This window comes from Suncus etruscus, chromosome 2 (assembly GCF_024139225.1).
Source record: "Suncus etruscus isolate mSunEtr1 chromosome 2, mSunEtr1.pri.cur, whole genome shotgun sequence".
Classification (NCBI taxonomy): Eukaryota; Metazoa; Chordata; class Mammalia; order Eulipotyphla; family Soricidae; genus Suncus; species Suncus etruscus.
In genome coordinates this window covers 67367845-67394505 of record NC_064849.1, presented here as the reverse complement: position 1 = coordinate 67394505, position 26661 = coordinate 67367845, and the positions used below count along the sequence as shown (strand labels likewise).

Genomic DNA, 26661 nt, shown 5'->3' with positions numbered 1-26661 from the left:
GGCCCCAAAACCAAAAAAACAAAAAACAAAAAAAATGAGACAAAACAAAAGTTAACTAAAGAGTTGAGACATCAAAGGATATACATGTATTAACATATTCTAAAATAGTGTAAGGTATGATGATGCACGAAGAAAAACTCAGAGCTTATCACTGAAACTTTATTTTTTTAGTTGGGGCCACACCCAGCAAAGCTCAAGGGCTACCCTTGTCTCTACTCTTTGAAATTATTCCTAATAGTCTTGGGGGGACTCTATAGAGTGCTGGGGATCTGACCCGAGTTGTTAGCATACAAAGCAAATGCCCTATCAACTGTGCTATCGCTCCAGCTAAAAAGTTATTATTTATTTATTCATATATTTATTTTTAGGTTTTGGGGTCAATTCTGGCAAAACAACATACCCCACAATTATAAAAATTTTCATGGCAGATAATGTTCTATTCTCCCAAAATATAATTGTTCGGATTTCTTAGCACCATGGGAGGAATGATAAATTGCCTTATAAGTAAAATCAGAGAGAAGAATTTGTAGCTCCTTCCACCAGGAGGCGCTGGTCCAATGCGCAATCATTTCTTGTGTGATAGGCTTTGATCATCCCTTTCACTGTGACTGCTTCGTTTCTTCTTGTTCAGACTAAAGATCATTGCTTAGGAGACACTTAAAGAGATGGATTCTTCTCTGGGCTTAGTGACTATGATACTCTTCCTATGTGGTAAGTTAAATTCTTGTTAAATTTTGAACTCTTCTGTTCTATCAGCAAAATATTGAATTACAATTCCATCCGACTCTTTATGCACTAGATTACTAAAAAAAGTTTATTTCATTTTTCCCCCAGGACAAACACGTGGAGACTCAGTGACCCAGATGGAAGGCCAAGTGACTTTATTAGAAGAGGCTTCCCTGACTATCAACTGCACTTATACAACCACAAGTTACCCTGTACTCTACTGGTATGTTCAATATCCTGGAGAAGGCCCACAGGTCCTCCTGAAAGCCCAGAGAGACAAAGATATTGGACGAGAGAAAGGTTTTGAAGCTACATATCTTAAAGACTCAAATTCCTTCCACCTGGAGAAAGCGGCAGTGCAAGAGTCAGATTCAGCTGTGTACTACTGTGCTGTGAGTGACACAGTGACAGGACCTGCAGGGGGAGCAGGACACAAACCTAAGCAGGAACAAGATCTGAAGCTGAGAGTTTCTAACAGTGTAGTGCAGTCTTGATTCAGCACAGTCTTTAGCTGTTTGCACCCTCTGATTCCAATATAATTAAAAGCACTAGAGTATTGAAAGAAGTAAACAACCCTCATACTCAGCTGTTCATTAGTGATAATGTAATATAATTAAAAGTTCTTCAAGTCATTTTACAGCATAACCATATAAACAATGTATAATTGTCTTGCTTGTCCTAACAAAGTCAAGCTCCTACCTCTTGTTCCAGTCACACCAGTGGGTATTGATATGACTTGAGATACTTTTTACTATGACAGAGAGTTTAACTACCAATTAATTTCTGGAAGTGAATGGAAAAATGTATATATATATAAATATATGTAATAATATATATAAAATAGTCTACAAAGGCCCATATTTTAATTAAGAAGGGAATAAATAACATATAAGTTAATTCATCTGTGGCATATATAGAAAAAAGAAAGAGAAAATACAGTAGTTAAGAAGGAAAAACACAGAGGGCCGGCAAGGTGGCGCTAGAGGTAAGGTGTCTGTCTTGCAAGCGCTAACCAAGGAAGGACCACGGTTCGATCCCCCGGCGTCCCATATGGTCCCCCCAAGCCAGGGGCAATTTCTGAGTGCTTAGCCAGGAGTAACCCCTGAGCATCAAATGGATGTGGCCCGAAAAACCAAAAAAACAACCAAATTATATGGGGCCAGAGAGATAGCATGGAGGGTAAGGCATTTGCCTTTCATGCAGAATGTCATCGGTTCAAATCCCGGCGTCCCATATGGTCTCACGAGCCTGCCAGGAGCAATTTCTGAGCATAGAGTCAGGAGTAACCCCTGAGCGATGCCGGGTGTGACCCAAAAACCAAAATAAATAAATAAATAAAAGAAGGAAAAACACTTGACACTTTTATTTGGAATACATTTGTTGTAAGTTGAGACTAGCATGCAGTGGGCAAAGAGGAGACAAAAGAAGGAAAAGGTGGCACAGGAACAAGAGTGGGTGAACTTGGGTACATTGGTGGTGGTGAAGGTTCAGTGACTATACCTCAAAACCAAAAACTTAATAGTATTGTAACCATGTTAACTCAAACTACAATAGAAATCAAAATAAATTATTTTTAAATTATATAACTAATTATAACAATTATTTAAAGTTAAACAAACTAATTTAAAATAGTTAGAAATAAGGGAAGAAAAGAAAGAAAAAGGCATTTTATTTGTAGTAACAATTCAACAAGAAGAACTTGGTATTTTTCTTAGTTCCTTTATGGTGAATCAGATCTTATACAAACTGGCATTCAAAACAAAGAGAAAGAACCAAGAATATAATTGGGAAATGATTCATGTCTAAATATTGCACATAAAATTTCACCTTCCTTCTAGCCTGTTACTTAGGTAAACTGGTTCCTCAACAATAATAACTAAGTGAGATAATTTTCAGCGATATTGAAATATGTTGAGAACTATCTATTCCTTGAACAAAAATTCTTCCTAACAACATGCAGTATTTGCTGACTGGTGGGTATGCTATATATTTCTCTAACTCTTATTTTGCAATTTCCAAGAGAGGAAAGAAAATCATGAAAGTAGTAAAAAGATGTTGGTGTAAGCAACAAAGGTGTGTGAAAGGAATAATAAAATCAGTGTCAGCATTTCACTGCAATTTGCTTCTGGATTTGCCAACACTGTGCAAACTTACTAAATTGATGTCATTTATTAACACACTAAAAGTGCCTTATTTCTTGAAAGAAATGTAGAGGCATGTTTTTCCTTTAAGATCAGGCACAAGATAAAGTTGCCCACTCTCACCACTTCTATTCAATATTGTTCTGGAAGTATTTACCATAGCAATTAGGCAAGAAAAAGTTATCAAGGGCATCCAGATAGTAAAGGAAGTCAAACTTTGACTTTTTGCAGATGGCATGATACTATATTTATGAAACCCTAAAAACTTCCAAAAGTTTCTAAAAACAATAGATTTGTATAATAAAGTGTCAGGCTACAATAATATGCAAACATCTATGTCTCTTTATATATACACACAATAGAAGAGAAGAAAAGAATATTGAAAATAATTCCAGCCAGAGTGATAGTATAGTATATGTCATTTGCCTTGTACATAGCCAATCCTAGTTTAATCTCTTGTATCATCACCTGGGGCTCAATATGGTCCCCAGGCACTGACTTCTGAGTGCAGAGCAAGAAGTAGTCCCTGAGCACTTCTAGGTATAGCCCCCAAGCAAAACAAAACAAAACAAATAATTTCATTTACAACTGTGCCTCAGAAAATCAAGTAATTCAGAAGCAATTTAGCTAACTACATAAGTGAAAGACCTATACAAGGTAACTTCAAGAAATAAAAGAGAACACAAGGAAATGGAAACATATCCTGTGCTTGTGGACTTGGAGGATTAACACCATCAAAATGGTAGCACTGCTCACAGCATTGTACAGATTCAATGCAGTCCTTATAATGATACTCATAATGATGTTTTTCAAAGAAGTATATCAAATTCTTTTGATATTCATATTGAACAATACTCCCTGCCCCCCACCATACCAAATAACTACCAAATAATATGAGTAAAAGAAGATGGGAGGCATCCCTTTCCACAACTTCAAATGTACCTCGAAGTTGTAGGTGCAAAGTATTAGAATAAAGACAGACTCTCAGATCAGTGGAATAGGATTGAATGTCCTGAGAAAGATCCTCAGGTATATGATTAATCTTTGATAAGGACACAAAAAATATGAAGTGGAAGAAAAAATGACTATTCAACAAGTAGTGTTGTAAAAATTAGTCAGCTATATGCCACCAAATAAATTCAGACTTCTTTCTAATATAATGCACAAAAGTCAAATAAAAATGGATTAAAAACCTTGTTATAAGACCGTAAATGACAAGGTATACATAGAGGAAAGCATAGAAAGAACTGTCCGTGACACTGAAGCCAAAATGTCTTCAAAGATGAACCACCACTGACCAAACAAGTGGAAGTAAAGATAAACAAATGGGACTACAGGGGTCAGAAAGATAGTGGAGTGGTAGGGCATTTGCCTTGCATGAGGCCAACCCAGAGGGACCCGGTTCTATTCCAAGCATCCCATATGGTCCTTCAAGCCTGCCAGGAGCGACTTCTGAGCACCACCAGGTGTGGCCCCAAAACCAACCAATTAATAAATAAATAGAGTTAAAAAAATAAAGTTCCCTCCTAAGAGAACTTAAAAAATGAATTACAAATACTATTGCTTCTGCACATTAATAGAAATGATAACCAGTATAAAAGACATCCCACAGAATAAGAGATTACTTACCTAATTGCTATTGTAAAACTAAACAAGAAAAAATTAAAAATGGGAAGAAAAGGGGTCGGAGAGATAGTGCAGTGGTAGGGCATTTGCCTTGTATGCTGCTGACCCAGGAGGGACCTGGTTTGATTCCCGGCATCCCATATGGTCCCCCAGCCTGCCAGGGGCTATTATTGAGTGCAGAGCCAGAACTGACCCCTGAGCACTGCTGGGTGTGGCCCAAAACCAATAAATAAATAAGTTTTTAAAAAATGAGAAGAAATGGGTGTCAACTTTCTCAAAAAAGAAATACAGATGACCAATAGGTACAAGAAAATACTCCACTAATCACCAGGAAGATATAAATCAAAGAAACAATGATGTATCATTCACACCACAGAGACAAGCACACATAAAAAAACCCAAAAACAAACAAACAAACAAAAAAACAAACAGCTTGTGCTGGCATGGGTGTCAGGATAAAGGGATTTTTGTTTGTGTGTATGTAGATTGGGCTAACCATTTTGGAAAGCAATATGTACATTCCTCAAAAACTAGAAATTGAGCTTTCATATGACCCAGCAATACCACTCCTGGGAATATATCTATGGGATCAAAAACCACAATGTAGAAACATCTGCACTTCTTTGTCACAGCACTATTTATAATATCCAGGCCTGCTGAGGTGTTGGCACCCAGAAGACAAGTCATTGACCTCAGGTTTGAGGACCCAGTCCAAGGGAAAGAACCAGGGAGGCAGAGTCTGCTTCCTGGAGGCAGCAGCAATAGTGACAGCTGCAAAGTTGGTGCCTGGAAGTCACATTGTTGTCCCCAACATGAACAGACCTAGCATAAGAGAGAGAGCCAGAGGGTGGACCCTGAACTCCACAAAGTCAATGAACCCAAGCACAGGACATAGGAAACACCACACTGCAACTGTGACAATGGAAAAACATTGCAGCTTTCCTCCATGCTTAGAGAATGAAAATGATACCTCTGATGAACCCAAAAGTGGCAACTACTTATTAGCATTCCAGATAAGGCCTTTTGAGAAGAATATGAAGAATGTTCATAGAACTCAAAGAAAGCATGGAACTTACTGAACATTCTATAACTAAGAATCAAAAAGATATGAGAGTATAAATAAGAGAACTTTAAACTAAAATAACAGAACTGAAAAACTTGGTAGGCCAACCCTCTCGAGAATGCCTCCTCAACTGAGTAACTGAAGCTAAAGACAGAATCAGTAAACTGGAAGAGGAGAAGCATAACAACTCAATACAACAGAAGAGCTTGGAAAAGAGCCTTACAGCAAATGATCAGGAAATGAGAAATGTCCTTAAAGAATGTAAACAGATGAAAATAGAACTCCTTGATAAACTCAAAAGGAACAACCAAAGAATCATTTTGGTCTCAGAGACCCAGAGAGAAAACCACAGGAAGTGTCAATAGTCAAGTAAGTAATTGCAGTAAAATTCCCAGAGCTAAATAGTGCATGCAATTATATCCTGCATGTCCAAAGAGTTCTAGCCTAAAAGGGTCTAAAGAAAACAAATCAAGACACATGCTATTCACAATGAAAAAATACAATGATAGAAATAGATAATAAAAGAAGTAATATTAGAAGGAAAAGGATATTCAAAGGAGAATCCATAAGATTTAGAGAAGACCTGTCACAAGAAACATATAAAGACTGAGAGCACTGGTGAGATATAGTGACAGAACTCAATGAAATTAATGTACCACTGAGAGTACTTCATCCAGCCAGACTTAAGTTAGGTTTGAAGGGAGGATACACACCTTCAAAGACAAATACCAATGTAGAAATTTTACAGACACAACCAACCTTAAAGGACAGACTGAAAGATCTATTTTAAGACAAGACAGACCAAAAGATAACCCAAAATCTTACTAAAATATGATACTAAATCCCATGACAATTATCTCTCTCAATGTCAATAAACTAAATGCACCAGTAAAGAGATACAGAGTGGCAGAATGGATCAAAAAGCTGAATCCAACTTTTTTCTGCCTACAGGAAACACATCCAAATAGTCAGAAAATCATAGACTCAAAGTCAAAGGTGGAAGGATAATCATTCAAGTAGACAACTCCCTTGAAAAGGCTGAAGTGCCGTACTAATATCCAATCACATATAGATTAGACTTAAAAAGTCTAATCACACAAAAGATTAGACTTAAAAAGTTATAAGGAAGATATGGACTTTTTTTTTAATAATCAAGGGATATGTACAACAGGAAGAAATAATTCTCTTCAACATATACACACCTAATGAGGGACCAGCAAAATATTTAACACAATTGCTGAAATATTTTAAGGAAGACATCAATAGAAACAGTAATAGTGTGATATTTTAACATCACCCTATAACCCTTTGATAGGGCAAACAGCCTAAAACCTAACAAGAATGTACGAGCTCTGAAAGGAGAAATGAGAAAAGGTGGTCTAGTATATGTATAGGACTATGCATCCCAAGATAATTGGATACTCATTCTTCACCAATACACAGAAATCATTCTCCAAAATAGACTACATGCTGGCCCATAAACATACCATCATAAAATCAAGAGGATAGAAATTGTACAAATGATCTTCTCAGATCATAATGCACTGAAATTAGAAGTGAATAACAGACACAAAAGAAAGCCTTAATACCTGTAAATTAAAAAGCTCACTACTGAGCAACCAGTGGGCCAAAGAAAAAAATCAAAACAGAAATAAAAAGATTTCTAGAAGGGGCTGGAGAGATAGCACAGCAGTAAGGCAGTTTGCCTTAGATGCAGAAGGACAGTGGTTTGAATCCCTGCATCTTATATGGTCCCCTGAGCCTGCCAGCAGTGATTTCTAAGCGTAGAGCCAGGAGTAACCCCTGAGTGCTGCCAGGTGTGACCCCAAAACCAAAAACCAAAAAAAAAAAAGATTTCTAGAAATAAATGTGAGTGAAGACACAATTATCAGAATTTGTGGGATACAGATAAAGCAGTACTAAAAGAAAAATTTATAGCTTTACAAGCAATCATTAAGAAGGAAGAAGGGGCCTACATAAATAACTTAATGACACAGCTTATAAAATTGCAAAGTGAGGGGCCAGAGTGGTGGCACAGCAGTAGGGCGTTTACCTTGCACACAGCTGACCTAGGACAGACTGCAGTTAGATCCCTGGTATCCCATATGGTCTCCCATTCCAGGAGTAATTCTGAGTGCATAACCAGGAGTAACCTCTGAGTGTCTCTTGGTGTGGCCCCAAAACAAAACAAAACCAAATTGGAAAGTGATCAAAAAAAAATGAACCAAAAATAGGCAGACTAAAAGAAATAATAAAGCTTCAGGCAGAAATTAATCAATTAGAAATTTGAAAATCAATTTGGAAGATCAATGAAAGCAAGAGTGGTTCTTAGAAAAAATATACAAGATCGATAGCCACTAGCAAAACTTACAAAGGAGGAGAGAAACTTAGTAAACTAAATTAGAAATTAAAAAGGGGAGATTACTACAGATAACACAGAAATCCAAAGAATAATCAGAGACTACTTGAGAAATTCTATGCCAGAAAATAAGAGAAGCTAAAAAAAAAGAGATATATTATTGGATTCTTTTTTTTTTGATTATTGGATTCTTATAATCTCCTAAGATTGGACCAAGAATATCTAGCATATTTGAACAGACCCATCACTATTGAGGAAATTTAAATGATATCAAAATATTTCCCCAAACAAAATTCTATGCACAGATGGATTTACTAGTGAATTCTTTCAACCTTTCAAGAGGACCTACTGCCAAACTTTTAAGGCTCTTCCAGGAAAGTGAGGAAACAAAAACACTCCCAAATAGTGTTTATGAAGCTAACATCACCCTGATACCAAAAAATGACAGTGATGTCACAAAAAAGAGAACTACTGATGAACACAAATGCAAATATACTCAAGAAAATACTAGCAAACAGGATCCAATGCCTCATCAAGATGGTCATACACCATAGTCAAGTATACAGAAAAGCAAGGATGGTTTATCATATACAAGTAAATCAACATAAAACACCAAATACTCAAAAGAAAAAAACACATGATTATATCAATATCAATATATGTATGCATAGAAAGCACTTAATAAGGCCTAACACCCTTCATGATAAAAAAACTCTCAACAAACTGGGAATGAAAAAAAAACTATAAGGGTGACAATGGGGAAATAATGCAGGCCAACATCATGCATACAGAATGAAGATGACAGTTCTGATGACCTGAAAAGTGCCAACCACCTAGTTAGCCTCTTAGATAAGGATTTTAGGGAAGAAATATGGAGGATGGTCAAAGAACTCAAGGAAAATATAGATTGAGCTGAACAGACCACAGAGATGGAAATCAGAAAACTCCAAGCTGAAGTAACAGGTCTGAAAAACTCAGTAGATGAAATCAAAAACTCAATGGAAAGCTTCTCCAACAAAGTAACAGCAGCTGAAGACAGAATCAGTGAGCTGGAAGAAGAGATGCAAAACAACTCTATACAGCAGAGGAGATAGGGAAAAGAACCTTAATGAAAATGATCAGAAATGAAAAAAAAACTCAAAGAAAGTGAAGAGATGAAAGTAGAAGTCTTTGAGAAACTCAACAGAAACAATGTAAGAATCATATGAGTCCCCGAGAACCATGAAGAAAATCCCCAGGGAGAATCAACAGTCCAGGACATCACTAAGGAGAAACTTCCTGAGCTAAAGTCTGCATGTAACCAAATTCTGCATGCCCGAAGAGTAACAGCTAAAAGAGACCTGAAGAAAAACACCCAAGACACATCCTAGTTACAATGATGAATCCCACATTGGGGATAGGGATAGAATGCTGAAAGTAGAAAGATCAAAAAGAGAAATTACATTAAAGGAGCATCCTTAAGATTTACATGCTATGTTACAAGAAAGCTTCAAGGCCAGAAGGCAGTGGTAGGGCATTTGCCTTGCATGTGGCTGAACTAGGATGGACCTGTTATGGTGGTGTATATTGCCTCGAATATACCTGTGACTGGGAATTGGAGCAGCTGGGCTCCTCTGGCTTCACCCTTTGTGGGTGGTACAGCTCACCTCTGAAGAAGTACCCCCAGGGGTCGATGGTGAGGACCAAGGCCCAGTATACAGGAGTGCAGAGAAGGTAGCTTAGAATGTCTGCCTGCCGTTTTTTTTTTAGAGGACACCAGCAGCAATTAGCTCCAACCTTTTACAAATCAAGTTTTTATTTAAACCGTATCCCTAGAAAACACATGCAATATCTAGGCCTCACTACATTTACAGAGGTCAATAAGAAAATTAAACAAATCAATAAAATTAGAAAATTTATTGAGACTTAATTTTAGAAACTCAAGACTACAGGACTTTACATTTTTGGGATAGAAGATTTTAGTTAATTTGGGAAGTTAATTAGCAATGTATGGAATATAGTTGAGTCACATATAGTTATAGTTTATATTTTATGTTATAGTTATATAGTTAATCATAGTTAAATACAGCTAAATATAGTTAAATAAACAGAATTTCATTGGAAGAGAGTTGTATGTAGATCAGAGAAAATTTTAGATAAGGATATGAGATAATTATTTATTTAAGATCTACTGTTCATTAAAAAAGTGATGCTCTTTTTTTTAAAGCAAGGTTTATTGAGCTATAAAGTTGACATAAAACTTTGTATTTGTATGGAATGTGATGAATATGTTGGCTATAACAAAATTAGCATTTCTGGAATTTCATGATAATTACTATGCTTTGCTGTTTTTGTTATGTGTGAACATTTAAGATCTTTTTCTTAACAATTTTAAAGTAAATAATGTAATATTAGTAGATATAGTAACTAGGATAGAATAAGGAATCTGAACCAACAATGGCAGAAAAATCAGACATGACTTCCAGGAAACTTGGCTATTACTTCAAAAAAGAAATTGGTCTAAGGATATGTCAGTAAATACACTTTATTGCAATTCATTTAGATATAATAAAATGAAATCAATCCTCAATTAACTTTCCTGTGGTTATTTTCTGAATTTGAAGCCCTATATGTTCTTATTATTTATATGCTTCCTTTAGATATTTTGCACAATGTAAAAGATAGTATTGGGATATACTTTCTAAGCATGTCATATTTCTCACCACAAGTCAACCAAATCTATGGTTCAAATTCTTTTTTTATAGTTGAAATGTGAGTAGCTCATGAAAGTCATCCACTTGCTTCATATCACTGATATTTGATCTTTTACTTTAATGGGGGTGATTCCACATGTTGATTGCTGGTTAACAACGTCTATTTTAATAAAATGGCAATGTTATTGGCAAGAATGGCTTACTAGGCACAGAATGAGTTAGTTTTCTTCTTGCTCTTATTATGATAGGTTTACACATTATTTTTAGAAAGTTTTCTACATAGTGCACAATGAAGATGACACATTTGACAAAAAGAAAGGTACCATAATTTCTTTGTTTGAGTGCACTTTATGGGGCTTTTCAGGTTCTCAAAAATGTCAAACTTATTCCCTAAATGCTGAGGAAGCATACCTATTTCTAATTTACTCAAAATGATTCAACAATATCACATATAGAAATCTTTTGTTGTTGTTTTTTTGTTTGTTTGGTTGGTTTTGGGTCACACCGGGGAGCGCTCAGGGGTTACTCCTGACTCTGCGCTCAGAAATCGCTCCTGGCAGGCTCAGGGGACCATATGGGATGCTGGGATTCAAACCACCGTCTTGCATGAAAGGCAAACGTCCTACCTCCATGCTATCTCTCCGGTCCACACATAGAAATCTCAATTCAAATATACTTATTGTGTTCTATATCTCTGATCTCAGACCTAATTATTTTGATCTATTGCTGCCTTTAAGTGTCAAGGGCACAGAGTAAAGGCAACATTTTAATTAGTGAGTTTGGTAGTTGAAAATGTGACCACAAGATGGCAGTATATTCTTTCTAGTGGATTGTGGAAGAAAAGATGGGCAGAAGCAGTTGTTTTCTTATTGGCTGGGAAGATAGTGTGAGAAAACACGCACTAGATTGTTAGAACAAAAAGTGATCCCTTGGTAATAAAAGAAGTTCTGCTGACTGGAGATTGCAGGTCCACAGCTGATCATAAATGAAAACAATGAAGACATCCATTGGAATTTTATTCACGTTCTTGTGGTTGCAGTTACATTGTGAGTTGAGACAATTTGGAGAAGTGTATATTAGAAGATTGTTCTTCAGAAATGAGAGAGAACTGTAGACGATAGTAGAAGTGAACTCTGGAGTGTATTGACATTTTTCTCTGAATTCCCTGACATTTTGCTTCTTTTAGGCATCAGTCGAGGAGAGAACGTGAAGCAGCATCCTTCAGCCATCATAGTCCAAGAAGGGAAAAAGATTGTTCTCAACTGTACTTATTCAGATAGTGCTTCAAATTACTTCTATTGGTATAAGAAAGAGCCTGGAAAAAGTCTGCAGTTAATTATATTCCTATTTTCAAATACACCAAATAAGCAAAAGCAAAGATTCACGATTTTATTGAATAAGAATGACAAACAACTGGCCCTGCACGTTGAAGATATTCAGCCTGGTGACTCAGCAATCTACTTCTGTGCAGTGAGCCCACAGTGCTTCCCAGGCATCTGCTGCATGTGCTGAAACCACACGTGGAGTCAGCCCCCTTTTATGGGCAAACTTTCAAGTAAAGCACATGTCATATTTGCCTGCAATGAAAGCTAATATATCACATTAGACTATAAAATAAGTTTGGTCCATGTAGACTAAACAAATTTTTTTACTCACTGTTTCAAGAATGGATTCTTGAAAGAGTTTAGTAATATTTAATTTTGAAATTCATATTTTAAGCAAGATTTCACATTTGATCTTCAGATTATTTTCTATTTAAATAACACTTTAGTTCAACATATCACAATTATTATACATTTTTAAATATTGTTTCAAAAGTAGTATTTATTATTTTTCTGATTATAGAATATTGCATGTCAAATAGAGAAAATGGTTTAAATATTTTTGATAGAGCTAAGTTACTCTAAGAATTAAGATAGATGTTATCTCAAATAAACTCTATATCTAAGAATGTTATTTTATCAGTAAGAGAGTTAAGTGGAAAAATAAGAAATAAATAACATTTTATCATTAAAATAGGAAAGACACCACAAATTAAAAATTTCCAATTAATGTGATAATCAGCATAGAATTATGACAAACATATAGATTTTTTCCCCAAACAGTCTCTTCCAATGTTCTTGAATGGAGTTATATAATTTATGCAATTCTGTGTTAGTTTCAAGTATCATATTTGTTCTCCAAGGCTTATTTCTAGTAATTTTATGGAAAATATGGATTTGAAATCTTTAATCTGAGAGTAACTTTTTATTCTTACCAAGGAGGGATGCATGATTTTATATTAATTGGTAAATAGGAAATCTTTTTTTTTATCTGGGAACAGGTAATAAATATCATGTAATAAATCACTTCTATAAGACTTAATAGTAATCTTTTTTTTTTTTTTTTAGATTTTTTTTCAGAACCATAAGTCAGGCAGTGTAAAGTCCAGTAAAACCTGATTAAATGAAAGGCTAGTAAAGCTAACAGTGCCGGTGAAAAAGGACTGAGAATCATGGGTTTGTTTATATAGTTCACCTTGTGAGATATTGGAGTATTTATAGATGGGGACATTTCAGTTATAGGGTCTCTTAGTGACTCATTCCTCCTAGTGAGATAACTGGGAGTTACTAAGGAGAAGGAGGCAGGGGCATAAGAATTAAGTCTAGTAAACATTAGGCAGTAGAGCTTCAAGGGAGAGGGTTATAGTGATTAATTTTGGTTTTAATATTCCATTTGTTCTTTCTATTCTTCTAGAGAATGAAAGTGATAAATAGAAATGATATTTATGAGTAATGCAAATTTTACATAGCTATTTCAGAGAATTTCTCACCCTTATTTAGAGGTAAAGCAAAATGACACAAAGTAAACACAAACCTGATTTTTGGCTACTGTGAGGGCTATGGTTTTCTGACTGGAGAGTGCTTCAACCCATGTAGGAAATAAAAATATTACTACTAGTGCATATTCAAAACCCAATAATGGAATGCAAGTATTAAAGTCCTTTTGAATATACACAAATGCTTTTTTGGGACAACATTTCAGTTCATTTCTTAGCTTTACAGATACTTACAATGGTTCCGAGGAAGCACTGAATTGATCTCATCTTTAGCTATTCTAGAAAAGTTTTACTATCAATGATCATTATTACAGCCTGTAAGTCCCTACTGTGATGTGTTGTCTCTGGAAGTTTTAAGCAAATGTTCCTTGGAGATTATTTGGCTTCACAAAGAAGCTGTACCAGCTTTGACATATCTTGTACTCACAGCTCAAGCAAATAAATCATTCCAAGTGATTTTTTTTAGAAAATTAGGTGCCAAGTTTGCTACATCTACGATAGAATTATTGAACTTTTCCATAGATTTGTCCTTATGTTCTGTAAGAGACACTTGCAGAAGGATTTCAGTGAGAAAGTCCTACTTAAAGATGATGATCTGCTCAAGTAATTTTCCCACCCTCAGTCTTTATACATGAGAATTTTTGTCTTGATGATAATGTCTTGTTTTGAAGACATTATCTAATTCACTTATTTTTTTGTTGTTGTTCATTTTTAATAGAGATACATGTGATACTTGAGAGGATGACTAAATGATTAGGAAGTTTAAAAACCTCATTGTCACTGTAGTTTTTGGGAAGCTATGAACTATACTAAACCCTCTAACTACAGAGCCTGGATATGGCTCAAAGGCTGAAACATATGCTCTGCATGTTCTATGCCAGAGTTCAACTCTTAGCACTGATTGGTCTCCCTGAGCACTTCTGTGAATAATGCTGGTGTCCCCTAGCATTGCCAGGCATGAGAAACATCACATTACTGACCCAAGCTTTGAATAGTGGTATCTAATAGGTGACACTGAGTATCCCTGTGAGAGGCCTCTGGGTTCTCTGAGCACTGCAGGGTAGGTAAAGTGTCTTTTTAAAAAATTAATTTAGATGAACATGAGTTTGTCAAAAGGTCTCTATTAAACTTGGGTGCTTTTTGAATGATGTATTTTGAATTATATATATTAAATTCCTTTGAGAAGCCTAACACAATTAAATAATATAAGAGAAAATATATTTCATAATTAATCAACCAGTTTGTAGGGGGAAAGTTGGTCATTTTTAAAAAGAAAGTCAATCTGTACTGTGTGGAATAGCATCAAATTTAATGGTTGTTTCTGTTCAAGGTTTGAATATGCTTCAACCAATTTAGCAGAGAGGAATAATTCTGAGAAAAGAAGGATAATTTGGGTCACTGTACCAAGAGATAGGCCATTATAGACAATGGCAATGGATATTTGTTGTCTTTATGTTATGGAGCAATATACCTAGCCATAGCTTTAGCTTTTATATTCACACATAGTCTGATTGCAATCAGTGTTCTTATTATCAGTTGTCCTCTGGCGTTATATGGAGTCTCTTAGGACATATTGCGTTTAGAGTTGGGCATACAGAATATAGAGACTTGATGTGGCTCATTTAGGCTCCCAGTTGAGGTCATAGGAAAGTATAAAATCAGAGGTCTGATAGACTAAAGGTAAACTCTGGTATGTCCTGACCTTCCTGAACAGAAATAGAAACAAACTGTCAAAACTAGAGAAAATAAAGGGACTTCTAGATAAAACTCCAGTCTAAAGACCTCAGAAAAGAAAGATTAATCTTTGCCTGCTATTTGGTTCTAGATGACAAGTAAAAAGACATCAAGAGGAAACATACTGCTATATTAAAATGCTGATTGAGTAAGCTGTGTTGATTAACTTGCACATCTTTCTTCTTATAAGATGATTTATTTATATCGTAGGTTAAATACCAACCTACATAGGGGTGCGTACATATAATTATTAAACTTTATATTGTGTTCATGATCCATTATACATAGTCATTTATAATAGTTGTTACCTACAAATTTTTCATTACAAATACAGTGATTGAGCATGGCAGTTGGTTGAAACATCAATATTTCTTTAAATATAAATTTGCACATGTTTATTTTCAAATATAATGTTATCAACCTAAAGGTTTGCTAATTCAACTGGCCATTTGAATTGAAAGTTTCTTTGAGCACATAGAAAAGTTTGAGCTGATCAACAGATTTTTTTTTTTCAGGAAACCCCTGTTTCCTGTTCAGGAGCAGAAACAACAGCACAAAACCAAACAATTCTACTCTCATTCTATCAGGAAAACCTCATAATGCAGAGGTCTGATATTGAAGAAGATATTTTATGTTTAGTGGAAGAACTGAAGCATGTTACTTTACAATGCTCTGATGGTAAATTTCTGGTATCCATGTAGCTAGGTAGGTATGACCCCAATGGGAATGTGCCTTCTCTATGACCTAACAACTGAGGTACAGCTGTATCCTGTGGGTACTCTGTAAAGGAAAGGTTGCAGTGTTATGTATTATTTAGAAAAATTTCCAACATTTAGCATATTTTTCCTCTTTAGGATCATTTAGTGCCTGAGAAGGAGGCTATTATCCTGAACTGTACATATAATGCCACTTTTGAAAACTACAGTTTCTTCTGGTATAAACAGCCATCCAGACATCAGGAAGTTATTTTCATTATTCATTAGGACTTATAGCCAGAAAAATGCAAGAGAAGATTGCTATTCAGTTGATTTCCAGAAGACAAGCAAATCCATCAAATTGTTATCTCATCTTCCCAGTTGAAAGACTCTGCAGTGTATTTCTGTGCACTAAGTTAACCATAGTGACTGATGTGTTGGAGGGAGATGTATTAGAACCCCAGGGCTCTGCTTATATATCTACCTGTTGCAGGGATCAAATCAGGGAATTGTTGGCACAGACAGAAGCAGTACTGATGAGGCAGTTTAATTCAAGTATTTCTTAGTTCATAGTCCATTTTCAGAATTGACATTCATAAAAAACACCTTATTCCTGATTTATTTGTCAGACTGTGTACATTGAAGGCAAAGACAGCCATCACACTAAACATTTTTCTATTTAGGACTTAGATTGAATGGGAAGGTTTAGCTAAGGAAATGCATAAATATTTGTCTCAAAAATATGTTATACCTCAAAAACAATACAAAAATGCCTTCTGCACACCTATATTCATTACAGCACTACTTACAATAGCCAGAATTTGGAAACTACCCAGATGCCCTTCAATAGATGAGTAGCTAAAGTACACGTGGTACATGTGCACAATGGAATATTATGCAGCCATCAGGAAAATTAAGTCATGAAATAATCCTATACATGGATGGATATAAAAATGATTATACTAAGTGAAATAAGTTAGAGGGAGAGAGATAGACACAATCTATCACTGTGAGTGAGAGAGTCTCACTTATCTGTAGGATTTAAGAAAAATAAAAGACAGTATGTTACTAACACCCAGAGACAATAGAGATGAGGGCTCAAAGGACCACAATATGAAGCTTACTACAAAAAAGTGGTCAGTGCAGTAAGAGAAATAACCACACTAGCAACTATCATGACAATGTTAATGAATGAGAGAACTAGAATGCCTGTCTAGAATACAGGCAGAGGTGGGGGAGGAGGAAGACGGGGGGCATTTATGGTGGGAAGTTTGCACTGGTGAAGGGGGTGTTCTTTCTTATAATTAAAACCCAAATACAAACATATTTGTAATCATGGTGCTTAAATAGAGATATTATAAAAATTAAATATTGATTGTGAAAAAAGTCTGTTATGTGTGAATTTTTGAATATTAAGATAAATTTCTTTGATAAGTCTATTTCAAAAATAAGTGAAAAAGTTTTGTTACAGGTATTGTTTGGAATAAGGAAGCACATTAAATTGGTCTGTGGTTTTGTCCATTTTGTATAAAATGTTTTAATGCTATTTAAGGTATTCATTTATGTTCATTACCTGGTTCTCATTTACTTCCTGAGATTCCTACTATGTGACAAACTTTATGTTTGTGTTTGGTCTATCTGATTAACACCTTTAATGTGGAAGAGATCAACTTTCATAATATATATCATCCTGGATGCAGTTTGTTTTATTTACAAAATGAGCAATAAAAGTTCATCTCTCCCCCATATTTCTGGGTAGCATGGAAAACAAAAGCAAAAGTAAACATGACACGCCATATTAAAGTGTTTATGCACAGTGAATGAAACCACCAACAAAGTTAAAGGGAAACTTGTTTAAAGGGAAAAGGTATTTGTTATAGACTAGAGTTTTTTGGATGAAGTATCTAATTATTTTTTGGCCACACCCAGCAGTGTTCAGAGCTTATTCTTGGCTCTGCACTCAGGGATCACTCCTAGCACTGTCAGGGGATCAATGGAGTGCTGGGGATGGAACATGGGCCAGTCATAGGCAGGGCAAACACCCTGCCCACTGTCCTATTGCTGCAGCCTTGAAGTGTCTTTGATTTTTAATCATAATCTTAAAAACTTGTACTGCACAATTCAGATATATTAAATATGTTTTACATTATTGTGTAAGGGCATCAACAGTCATCACTAGAACTATTTTAATCTGAAAAAAAAACTCAGAAAATTTGTACTTAATGAATACTAACTTCTTATTTTCCCATTTTCACAGATTTTGTAACTAGCATTCCACTATTTCTTTTATTTGACCACCTTTGATATTCCTCATATAAATATAATGTGAAATTGTGCAAAATTTATCATTTTAGACATTTAAAAGTAATTTAATGTCATAAAGTTCATAAGTATTGTAATACATATCAGAATTTCCTTCTTTATTAAGATGGAACAGTAATTCAGTGAATGTATATACTACATTTTGTTTATCCATTCAGCTATTAATGGACATTTTGATTGCTTTCACATTTTAACTTTTATTAACACAGATAAGTAAATATTTATATTATTTTGAGTATATACTGAAATTATTTGAGTATATACTTTTAAGTGAAATTGGCATGTTATATAACAAATCTATTAATTTTTGAAAAATATTTATACTGATTAATTTGGAAAACTATATTCTTGAGTCAGAGAGAGAATAAAGCAGACTATAGTGGAGGGGAGGGTACTTACTTTGCATATGACTGACCTAGGTTTTATTCCCAACATCCCAAATGGTCCTCTGGGCTCTGCCAGAAATGATCCCTGACCTCAGAGCCAAGAATGAGCCCTGAACACTACTGGTTGCTGCCCCAAACAAAAACAAAACAAAATAAGGACAAAAGAAAACCATGGCTTTCAAGCAACTTGTAATAAACATAAGAGAGAACATTCGGCACAACAGAATTTCTGTATCCTAATTGTTCACAAAGTCATCGAAGTGTTTACTTTTCTTGCTGTATTATATTGCTAAATTATGTACCTAATAACAGATCCAAAACCTACTATGTTATGTCCCACTCTGAATTGTAATTCATATATTCTTTGTTTCTTTTCACTTTCGTGAAAGAGCCCCATCTTCAATTATTTCACAATTTTGTATTAGTTATTTGTACTTGTATAAAAATCCTGGCAACATGCTACATTAAAAACTTCAGAGTTTGCTCAGAGGCCTCCTATCCTCCTCCCTTCATTGTGAACCTTTGCTTGCTAAGAGATTAGGTTTCTGAGAAGTCTCTGCACAAGAATTGTTCCTAATATGAGATTATTGTGAGCCATTTATCAGACTGCACAGGCCAAATCACAGACCAAAGTGATACACCGGACTTAATACCTACCCCCACCCCCACCTACTTTAAAGGACATCCAAGGGACATGTATATATCTTTTGAATATCTTATATGTATTCCCCTAACAGCTATGACCATTACTGAATATTCTCTTATATAGTGACAAGTTCCCCACTGTTCTGTTTTGTTATTTTCTTTGTGATCTGTTCTATAAGGAATGCTGGTAGAAGAGTCCCTTGGTTTAGAGCTTATGTTAGAATCAAGTTATGGAAATTGTTGGACTTGTTCCCTCAGCCCCTATATGCACCAATAATACATTGTGACATTATTTCTCTTTTGCATAGGCACATTAAGATGAGAAAATATTATACATACAAACAAGTTCTTATCTACTAGAGATATGAACACACAAATCTTGTAATGCAGTAGGGCACTACACCCTGAACATTGTCATAACGACCTGGCTCAGGCCTCAGAAGAACGGGCATTGTCTAATCACGCCTGAACCAGAGATAGCATCTATGAAACAACCACGGTTGTCTATAACATCATCTGGAAGCAATCCTCTACCAGGGAAGACCCTACCGCTGCCCTGGCATCGACTTACTCCAAAGAGGGTTCTCTTAACACCCAGAAGACTTAACAACAACAACAACAACTTTCAGGGCAGGGCTCTCTGCATTGCCCTCTAATTGTGAGGTGAAACTAAAGGACGCTCCACATCATCCTGATTTCAATGTACGAAATGCACAGAATTCAGGATCTTCGACTACAGAAACCTGACATCAACAATAGCGATTGTGCGAAAAAAATTTTTACTAGGACCACAGAGAATGACTCGGGTTGGACAACCTAGTATGCCTGTAGCTCAGAGTTGGTCTTATGCCAGAAAACTTCAGGGGTAAGGTCTCCTTGTACTTAGGCCAAGGCTTTTCCTTTCCATTTCCCCCATATTTTGCTGGGCCTATACAAACAACAATTGCCAGTCTAACACCGTTTTTACTGTATTTCTTTAACTCTGATCCTTAAAGAAAGAAGAGCTTACTAAACCTTCTGCTAGGGCTTTAGTGAGTTCATAGGTGATTTAATAATTTCAAAAATATACTTGCTACTGAACTTTTTCTTTTTTACTTTCTCTTCCATCTCTTTAGTTTTTCTTTCTACTTTTTAAAAATAACTTTACCTTTGCTCTTCCTGAAAAAAAATGATTATGATCAATTGTGTCAACTATGTGATGTATTTTCTTTAAATAAATTAAAAAAATAAAAAAATCAGAGTTTGGGGCCGGAGCAATGGCACAAGTGGTAAGACATCTGCCATGCCTGCATTAGCTTAGGACAGACCTCGGTTTGATCCCCCAGCTTTCCATATGGTCCCCCAAGCCAGGAGTGATTTCTGAGCACATAGCCAGGAGTAACCCCTGAGCGTCACCAGGTGTGGCCCAAAAACCAAAAAAAAAAAAAATTTAGTTAAAGGAAGTATTTTGCTACTCTTTAATTTCTCATTTTATCTTTTTTTGAAAGCAATATTTTATATATATATAAAATCTTTATTTAAGCACCATGATCACAAGCATGATTGTAGTTGGGTTATAGTCTGTTGCAAAAAGGAGAAAGGGTTTTTTGTTCTCAATGATATTTTTGTTTAAAACTATTAACTTTATAATGAATTTTTAGGCCTCATTATAATTGTTTAAATTGTTCTAAAAACAGAGTGATATCTTCTTTAATATATATTGTTACATTTATCTATAACATAGCAAAAGACATTTTTAGTAGCAGATGATAAAAAGGTAATTTTTTGTTCATAAAACATAAATGCAACATGATAAACCAAAAGAAAAGCTGACTGAAACAAAATTATCTGGGAGACTTAAAATTATAGCTCTATGGATTTTTGACTATGAAAATATGATGTATGAGTTAATGGTGGCTCACAGATCCTACTATTTTTATTTAGATTTTTACCTGACTGTGCTCAGGTACATTCATTCAGACTCCTGGCTCTTTGCTCTGGGATGACTCCTGATGGTGCTCAGATTATTCAGTCATCACTACTGTGATACAAAATAGGGTAGGGCTCTTGAAGGCAAGTGCCACAGTGATTATACTATTGCTGGTCTGCTATTTAAAATTACTTATGCATTAATTCTATTATCAGCTGTGGTATGACTATTGGTTAATAAGCCTTTAACACTTTGAAAAGTTTGGAAGGAAGAGAGTTTTAACATACATTTCAAACTTTAGATGCAAATCTACATTTTCAGGATTTCCTATCTTGTAGAAAAAGTTATTTCATTAAAGTTTGGCAACAAAATGTGGCAAATGTACTGGAATAGAAAGCATCCTTGAGGCTAGATCTCCAGTAACTGTGTAGAATTAGTTCTTCTTGCCTGATCACATCTTGGAGTCAATGAAATAATGGGGAATAAAATATTGATCTCAGGCCATTCGTTAGAGATTCAGTAACTTCAATTATGATGTTTCTTCTTCTTAGGATTAATACTTTCTGATTTTAAATATCTTAAAATTCAAGAATATTTAACTATTGAGGAGACGGTGTGAGTTGGCTACTGGTCGAATCCCTGCAGAGCTAGCAGTCTGGGTGTTCTGAGCTGGGCAGGGCTGCCTGTCTGCTAACCTCTGGTAAAGAGAATTGATAGCAGCTGGGGCTGCAGTGAGTACTTCAGCATGCATGAGAAGGTGAGAGTCTTGGAGTTACAGGGCATCTTCTGTCTGAAATTGTGTTATGAAGCATCCCAACCAGTCTTCCTAGGATACCTATTTTTTTTTTTAGTTCTGTTGGGGGAAGTGGAAGACGGATTGGGCCACACCCAACTGTGCACAGGGCTTACTACTGGCTCTGGGCTCAAGGTCACTTTTGGTGGGGCTCATGAGGACCATATACAGTGCCAGGGATCATACTCAGGCTGGTACATACAAGGCAAGCACCTTACCTGCAGTACTAATTTTCTGCCCACTAATTATTCTTCTTGACCCTCCATTAGCACCTTGAAAAGCCCAGAAACTATAAAAATCTGCCCAAAGTAGAGTATGGTGGAGGGTCAGTGGGGAGGAGAACTTTTTAAGAGGTGTCAACTTAATGGGCTACATTCCAGCTGGTGAAGAGGAAGAAAAGAGAGACAGGCAGTACTTTCAGAGTACTCCTTTCAGAGAAGGCATCATTTCAGAGAAGGAAGGGCAATGTTGTTCAAAAGAACCAGTAGTTAGCTTTGGTTGCTGGACAATATAGAGGCAGAACTGGGGTCTTCCAATGCCTCCTGTGAAGAATAATTGGGGCATACTGAGATGTTCAACCCTCAAAAAGACCAAAGGAAGAATACAATCTATGAGGAAAGTCTGGGGGGGTGGAATTAATGCTATTAATAGAACTTAAAGAGGGAAGGAAAGTAGACAAATGAGTTAACAAGTTCCAAAATGAGAGTGGCCTGGGAAAAATAGGTTTAAGCATGAACATAGAGAACTCCAGAGTGTTTTACAGGAATAGAACCTCTGAAACATGGATTCAGGACTTGAGAAATAGCACAGCGTTGGGCATTTACCTTGCATGTGGCCAACCTGGGACAGACCAAGGTTCGATTCCTGGCATCCCATATGGTCCCCCAAGCCTTCCAGGAGTGATTTCTGAGTGCAGAGCCAGGAGTAACCCCTGAGAGCCACTGGGTCTGACCAAAACAAAACAAAACAAAAACAAAACAAAAAAAAAAAAGAAAGAAAAAAAAAGGATTTTTAAGTTGGTGGACTCTGAATGATAACTGAGCATTCTGGGAACAAAGGGTGTCTGTGTTGGAATAATAAATAAAAGGGAAATGCATAGATATTCATCGTTTTCAGTAATAAACTGGGAATAATACATAAGGAACAAATATGATTATTTTCTGGTGGATGTATGGAAATAGATTGGGAAGAACAAGAAAGGAGATGGAATATCTCTGAGTTTAATTTTAAAATGTGTAACTTTACTTTTGAACTATATAGATGTTATGCTTGTTCAAAAATTAAATTGGAAAAGATGGGATTATATAGTAATATACTGTGGTATGAAGACACCTTGGAAAATGGCCAGATCCCCTACGCACAACAGCCAACAGCAGCAATATAAATTCAAATAGCCATGAATGAATCTAGTTCTCTATCAGAATTTATAAACACATAAAATAAAGAATTTTCTTTTATTCTGGATTTCTGGGTTAGACAAGGCAGATACTTTAAAATTCTGAGGGACAGAAGGAAGGTGGGCTGGGATTCAGGACTAGTGGAGCATGTGTTTAAGACAGAACTATAATGGATTGAATTAAATGTTAAAGTAAATTAGTGTTTTCTTAGCTACATCAATAACTTTCTATATTAAAGAATTCCCATGTAGTTTTAAAGGATAAAACAGGTTCAATATATTGGAGAAGCTGTTCAGATTTTTTAGCAACACTGGGCTCTATGTTCATGACAGAGATGAGAACTTGAAGATTTATTTTTAATTTCTTTTCTTATAATAGTGTCTTTGTTTAAGCATCGTGGTGATAAGCATGCAACTTGTAGTTGGGTTTCAGTTAAAAAAGAAAAAAAAAGAAAAAAGATTTAGGAATGGGGTGTAGGAATCATGTAGTCCATTTCGTATTACGTCCACTAGGGGTCGCGGTTCATAAGGCAACAGATTGGCTTTGTGAAATGGAATCTTAGCAAAACATGTAACAGCCCCATTTTTTTTCGTTCACACTTCAAGAACACTGTTCAGTTGACACTTTAGAGATGTGCTCTTCTCCGGGTTTGGTGATTGCGATACTCTTACTGCTTGGTAAGTTAAATGCCACCTAAATGTTGGAGTCCTCTGTTCTATTTATCAACAATCTTTACTTTTAGATTTTAGATTGTTAGTTGAACTACAACTCTATCCAACTCTTTTATTTGTTTGTTTGTTTGTTTGTTTTTTGTTGGGGCCATACACTCAGGAATTCCTCCTTGAGGTTCTTGGAGGACCATATGAATGTCAAGGAATGAACCTGGGTGGTCTGTGCAAGGCAAATGATGTATTATGCTGTATTATGCTACCTGCTGTGTATTTTGTCTCCAGTCTTCTATCCAACTCTTAGTGCACAATATTATCAACACCACCTCCCAATTCTTCTATTTTTCCCTAGAACAAACATATGGAGAATCAGTGACCCAGACGGAAGGCCAAGTGACTTTATTAGAAGAGGCTTCTCTGACTATCAACTGCACTTATACATCCACAGGGTACCCTGTACTCTACTGGTATGTACAATATCCTGGAGAAGGCCTACAAGTCCTCCTGAAAGCCCAGAGGGACAAAGATATTGGGCGAGAGAAAGGTTTTGAAGCCATATATCGTCAAGACTCAAATTCCTTTCACCTGATGAAAGCGGCAGTGCAAAAGTCAGACTCAGCTTTGTACTATTGTGCTTCGAGTGGCACAGTGACAGGACCTACAGGGGGAGCAGAGCACAAACCTGAGCAGGAACAGGGTCTGAAGCTCAGAGTTTCTAATTCTCAGTACTGTCTGAATACAGTATAGTCTCATATTGATTCAATAATCATTCAAATGGCTGGGGCATAATATAGGGGTGAACGATTTTCATATCCAACTCTTGGTGAAATTGGAAACAGTCTGACACCAATAATTTCTTATACAATCTTAAGTATATAGGAACATAAAATAGAGATACAAATAAGCCATTAATAAATATTATGATAAAAATGTAAAGCATTTATTTATTTATTTATTTTTGGTTTTGGGGTTACATCCAGCAGTGCTCAGGGGTTAGTCCTGGCTCTACACTCATAAATCGCTCCTGGCAGGCTCAGGGACCATATGGGATACCGGGATTTTAACCACTGTTCTTCAAAATGCCTTACCTCCATGCTATCTCTTTGGCCCCTAAAAATTTAAAGCATTTATATAAAAGTCTTTTGACTTTGACATTCAGTTATGATACTGATGACAATGTAAAAACATAAGCAACGAAGTGTTCTCTTATTCATCTATGCTGTCAAAGTCCTATAGTTACAAGATTTTCTTGATCACTCTGTGGGTATTGCTATATCTTATTATGCTTTTAAAGAAAAAAAGAAGTTTCCAGAGAAGGTGGCACTAACATAATATCTGCATGACAATATTGGAAGATAACTTTAGTTAAAACAAAAAACAAAAATCACCAAAAAACCCACAACTAAAAACAAACTAACAAAATAATCCACCTTTTTTTTTTTTAATTTTTTGTTTGTTTGTTTTAGGGCCACACCTGGTGGCGCTCAAGGGTTACTTCTGGTTATAAGCTCAGAAATTGCTCCTGGCTTGGGGAACCATATGGGATGCTCGGGGATCGAACTGCGGGTAGCAAGGCAAATGCCCTACCTCTTGCACCACTGCTTCGGCTCCAATTCACCAGGGTTTAAGATGGGTCTCAAAATCGCTGCCCAGGGGCCGTTTGTGGCCCTCCATACAACATTTTGTGGCCCGCGGCCGGCCTTCAAATATCTTATTCGCTTACCGAATAATCACAATAAAAATCGCATTAGTAAGAAAAAAATCGCATTAAACATTCGCATACCCTGAGCAGTTCCTTTGGGGTATGCAAATGTTTAATGCGATTTTTTGCGATTTTTTTCTTACTAATGCGATTTTTTATTGCGAATATTCGGTAAGCGAAATCCCTTATGTGGCCCTGCCTCACCCCGACTTTGCCTCCTGCGGTCCCCAGGTAAATTAAGTTTGAGACCCCTGGTTTAAGAGGGAAAAAAAAGTTAGAAAACACAGGCATAAGAATCTCAGACTCAACAAGAAAAAAACATCTAACTTCATCCAAAAATGGGGAGAAGAAATGAACAGACAGTTCCTCAAAAAAGAAATACAGATGGTCATAAGGCACATAAAAAAATGCTCCATATCACTAATTTTCAGGGAGATGCAAATCAAAACAATAATGAGACACCATCTCACTCCCACAGTCTGGCACACATCACAAAGAACAAGAGCAATCAATACCAGCACAGATGTGGGGATAATGGGACTTTCATTCACTGCTGGTGGGAATATAGACTAGTCCAGCTTTTTTTGTTTTTTTTGGAAACAATATAGATATTTTTCAAAAAACTAGAAATTGAGCTCCAATATTATTCAGAAATGCCACTTCTAGGGATATACCATAGGAACCCCAAAACACCATGGAGAATATCCCTTTGCATTTCTGTGTTCATCTCAGAACTATTTACAATCCTCAGAATCTGGAAACAACCCAAGTGCCCGACAACAGATGACTGGCTAAATAAACTGTGGGACATCTACACAGTGAAATACTATGAAGCTGTTAAAAATAAAGTCATGAAATGTGCTTATACATAGATGGATATGGAGATTATTATGCTGAGTGAAATGAGTCAGAGGGAGAAGAATAGATATAGAATAATATCAATCATTTGTGGGATATAAGAAAAATAAAAGAGTATGGCAATAA

General features: G+C 36.0%; 1 gene segment (V, D, J or C); it reads left to right on the top strand.

Annotated features, from left to right (window-relative positions):
• The first annotated feature begins 659 nt into the window (after positions 1-659).
• LOC126001453 (T cell receptor alpha chain constant-like) overlaps positions 660-26661 on the top strand; it is a 713101-nt gene continuing 687099 nt past the window's right edge. Inside the window, 2 exon segments of the C gene segment in view lie at positions 660-711; positions 835-1118. Coding sequence covers positions 666-711; positions 835-1118 — 330 coding nt within the window.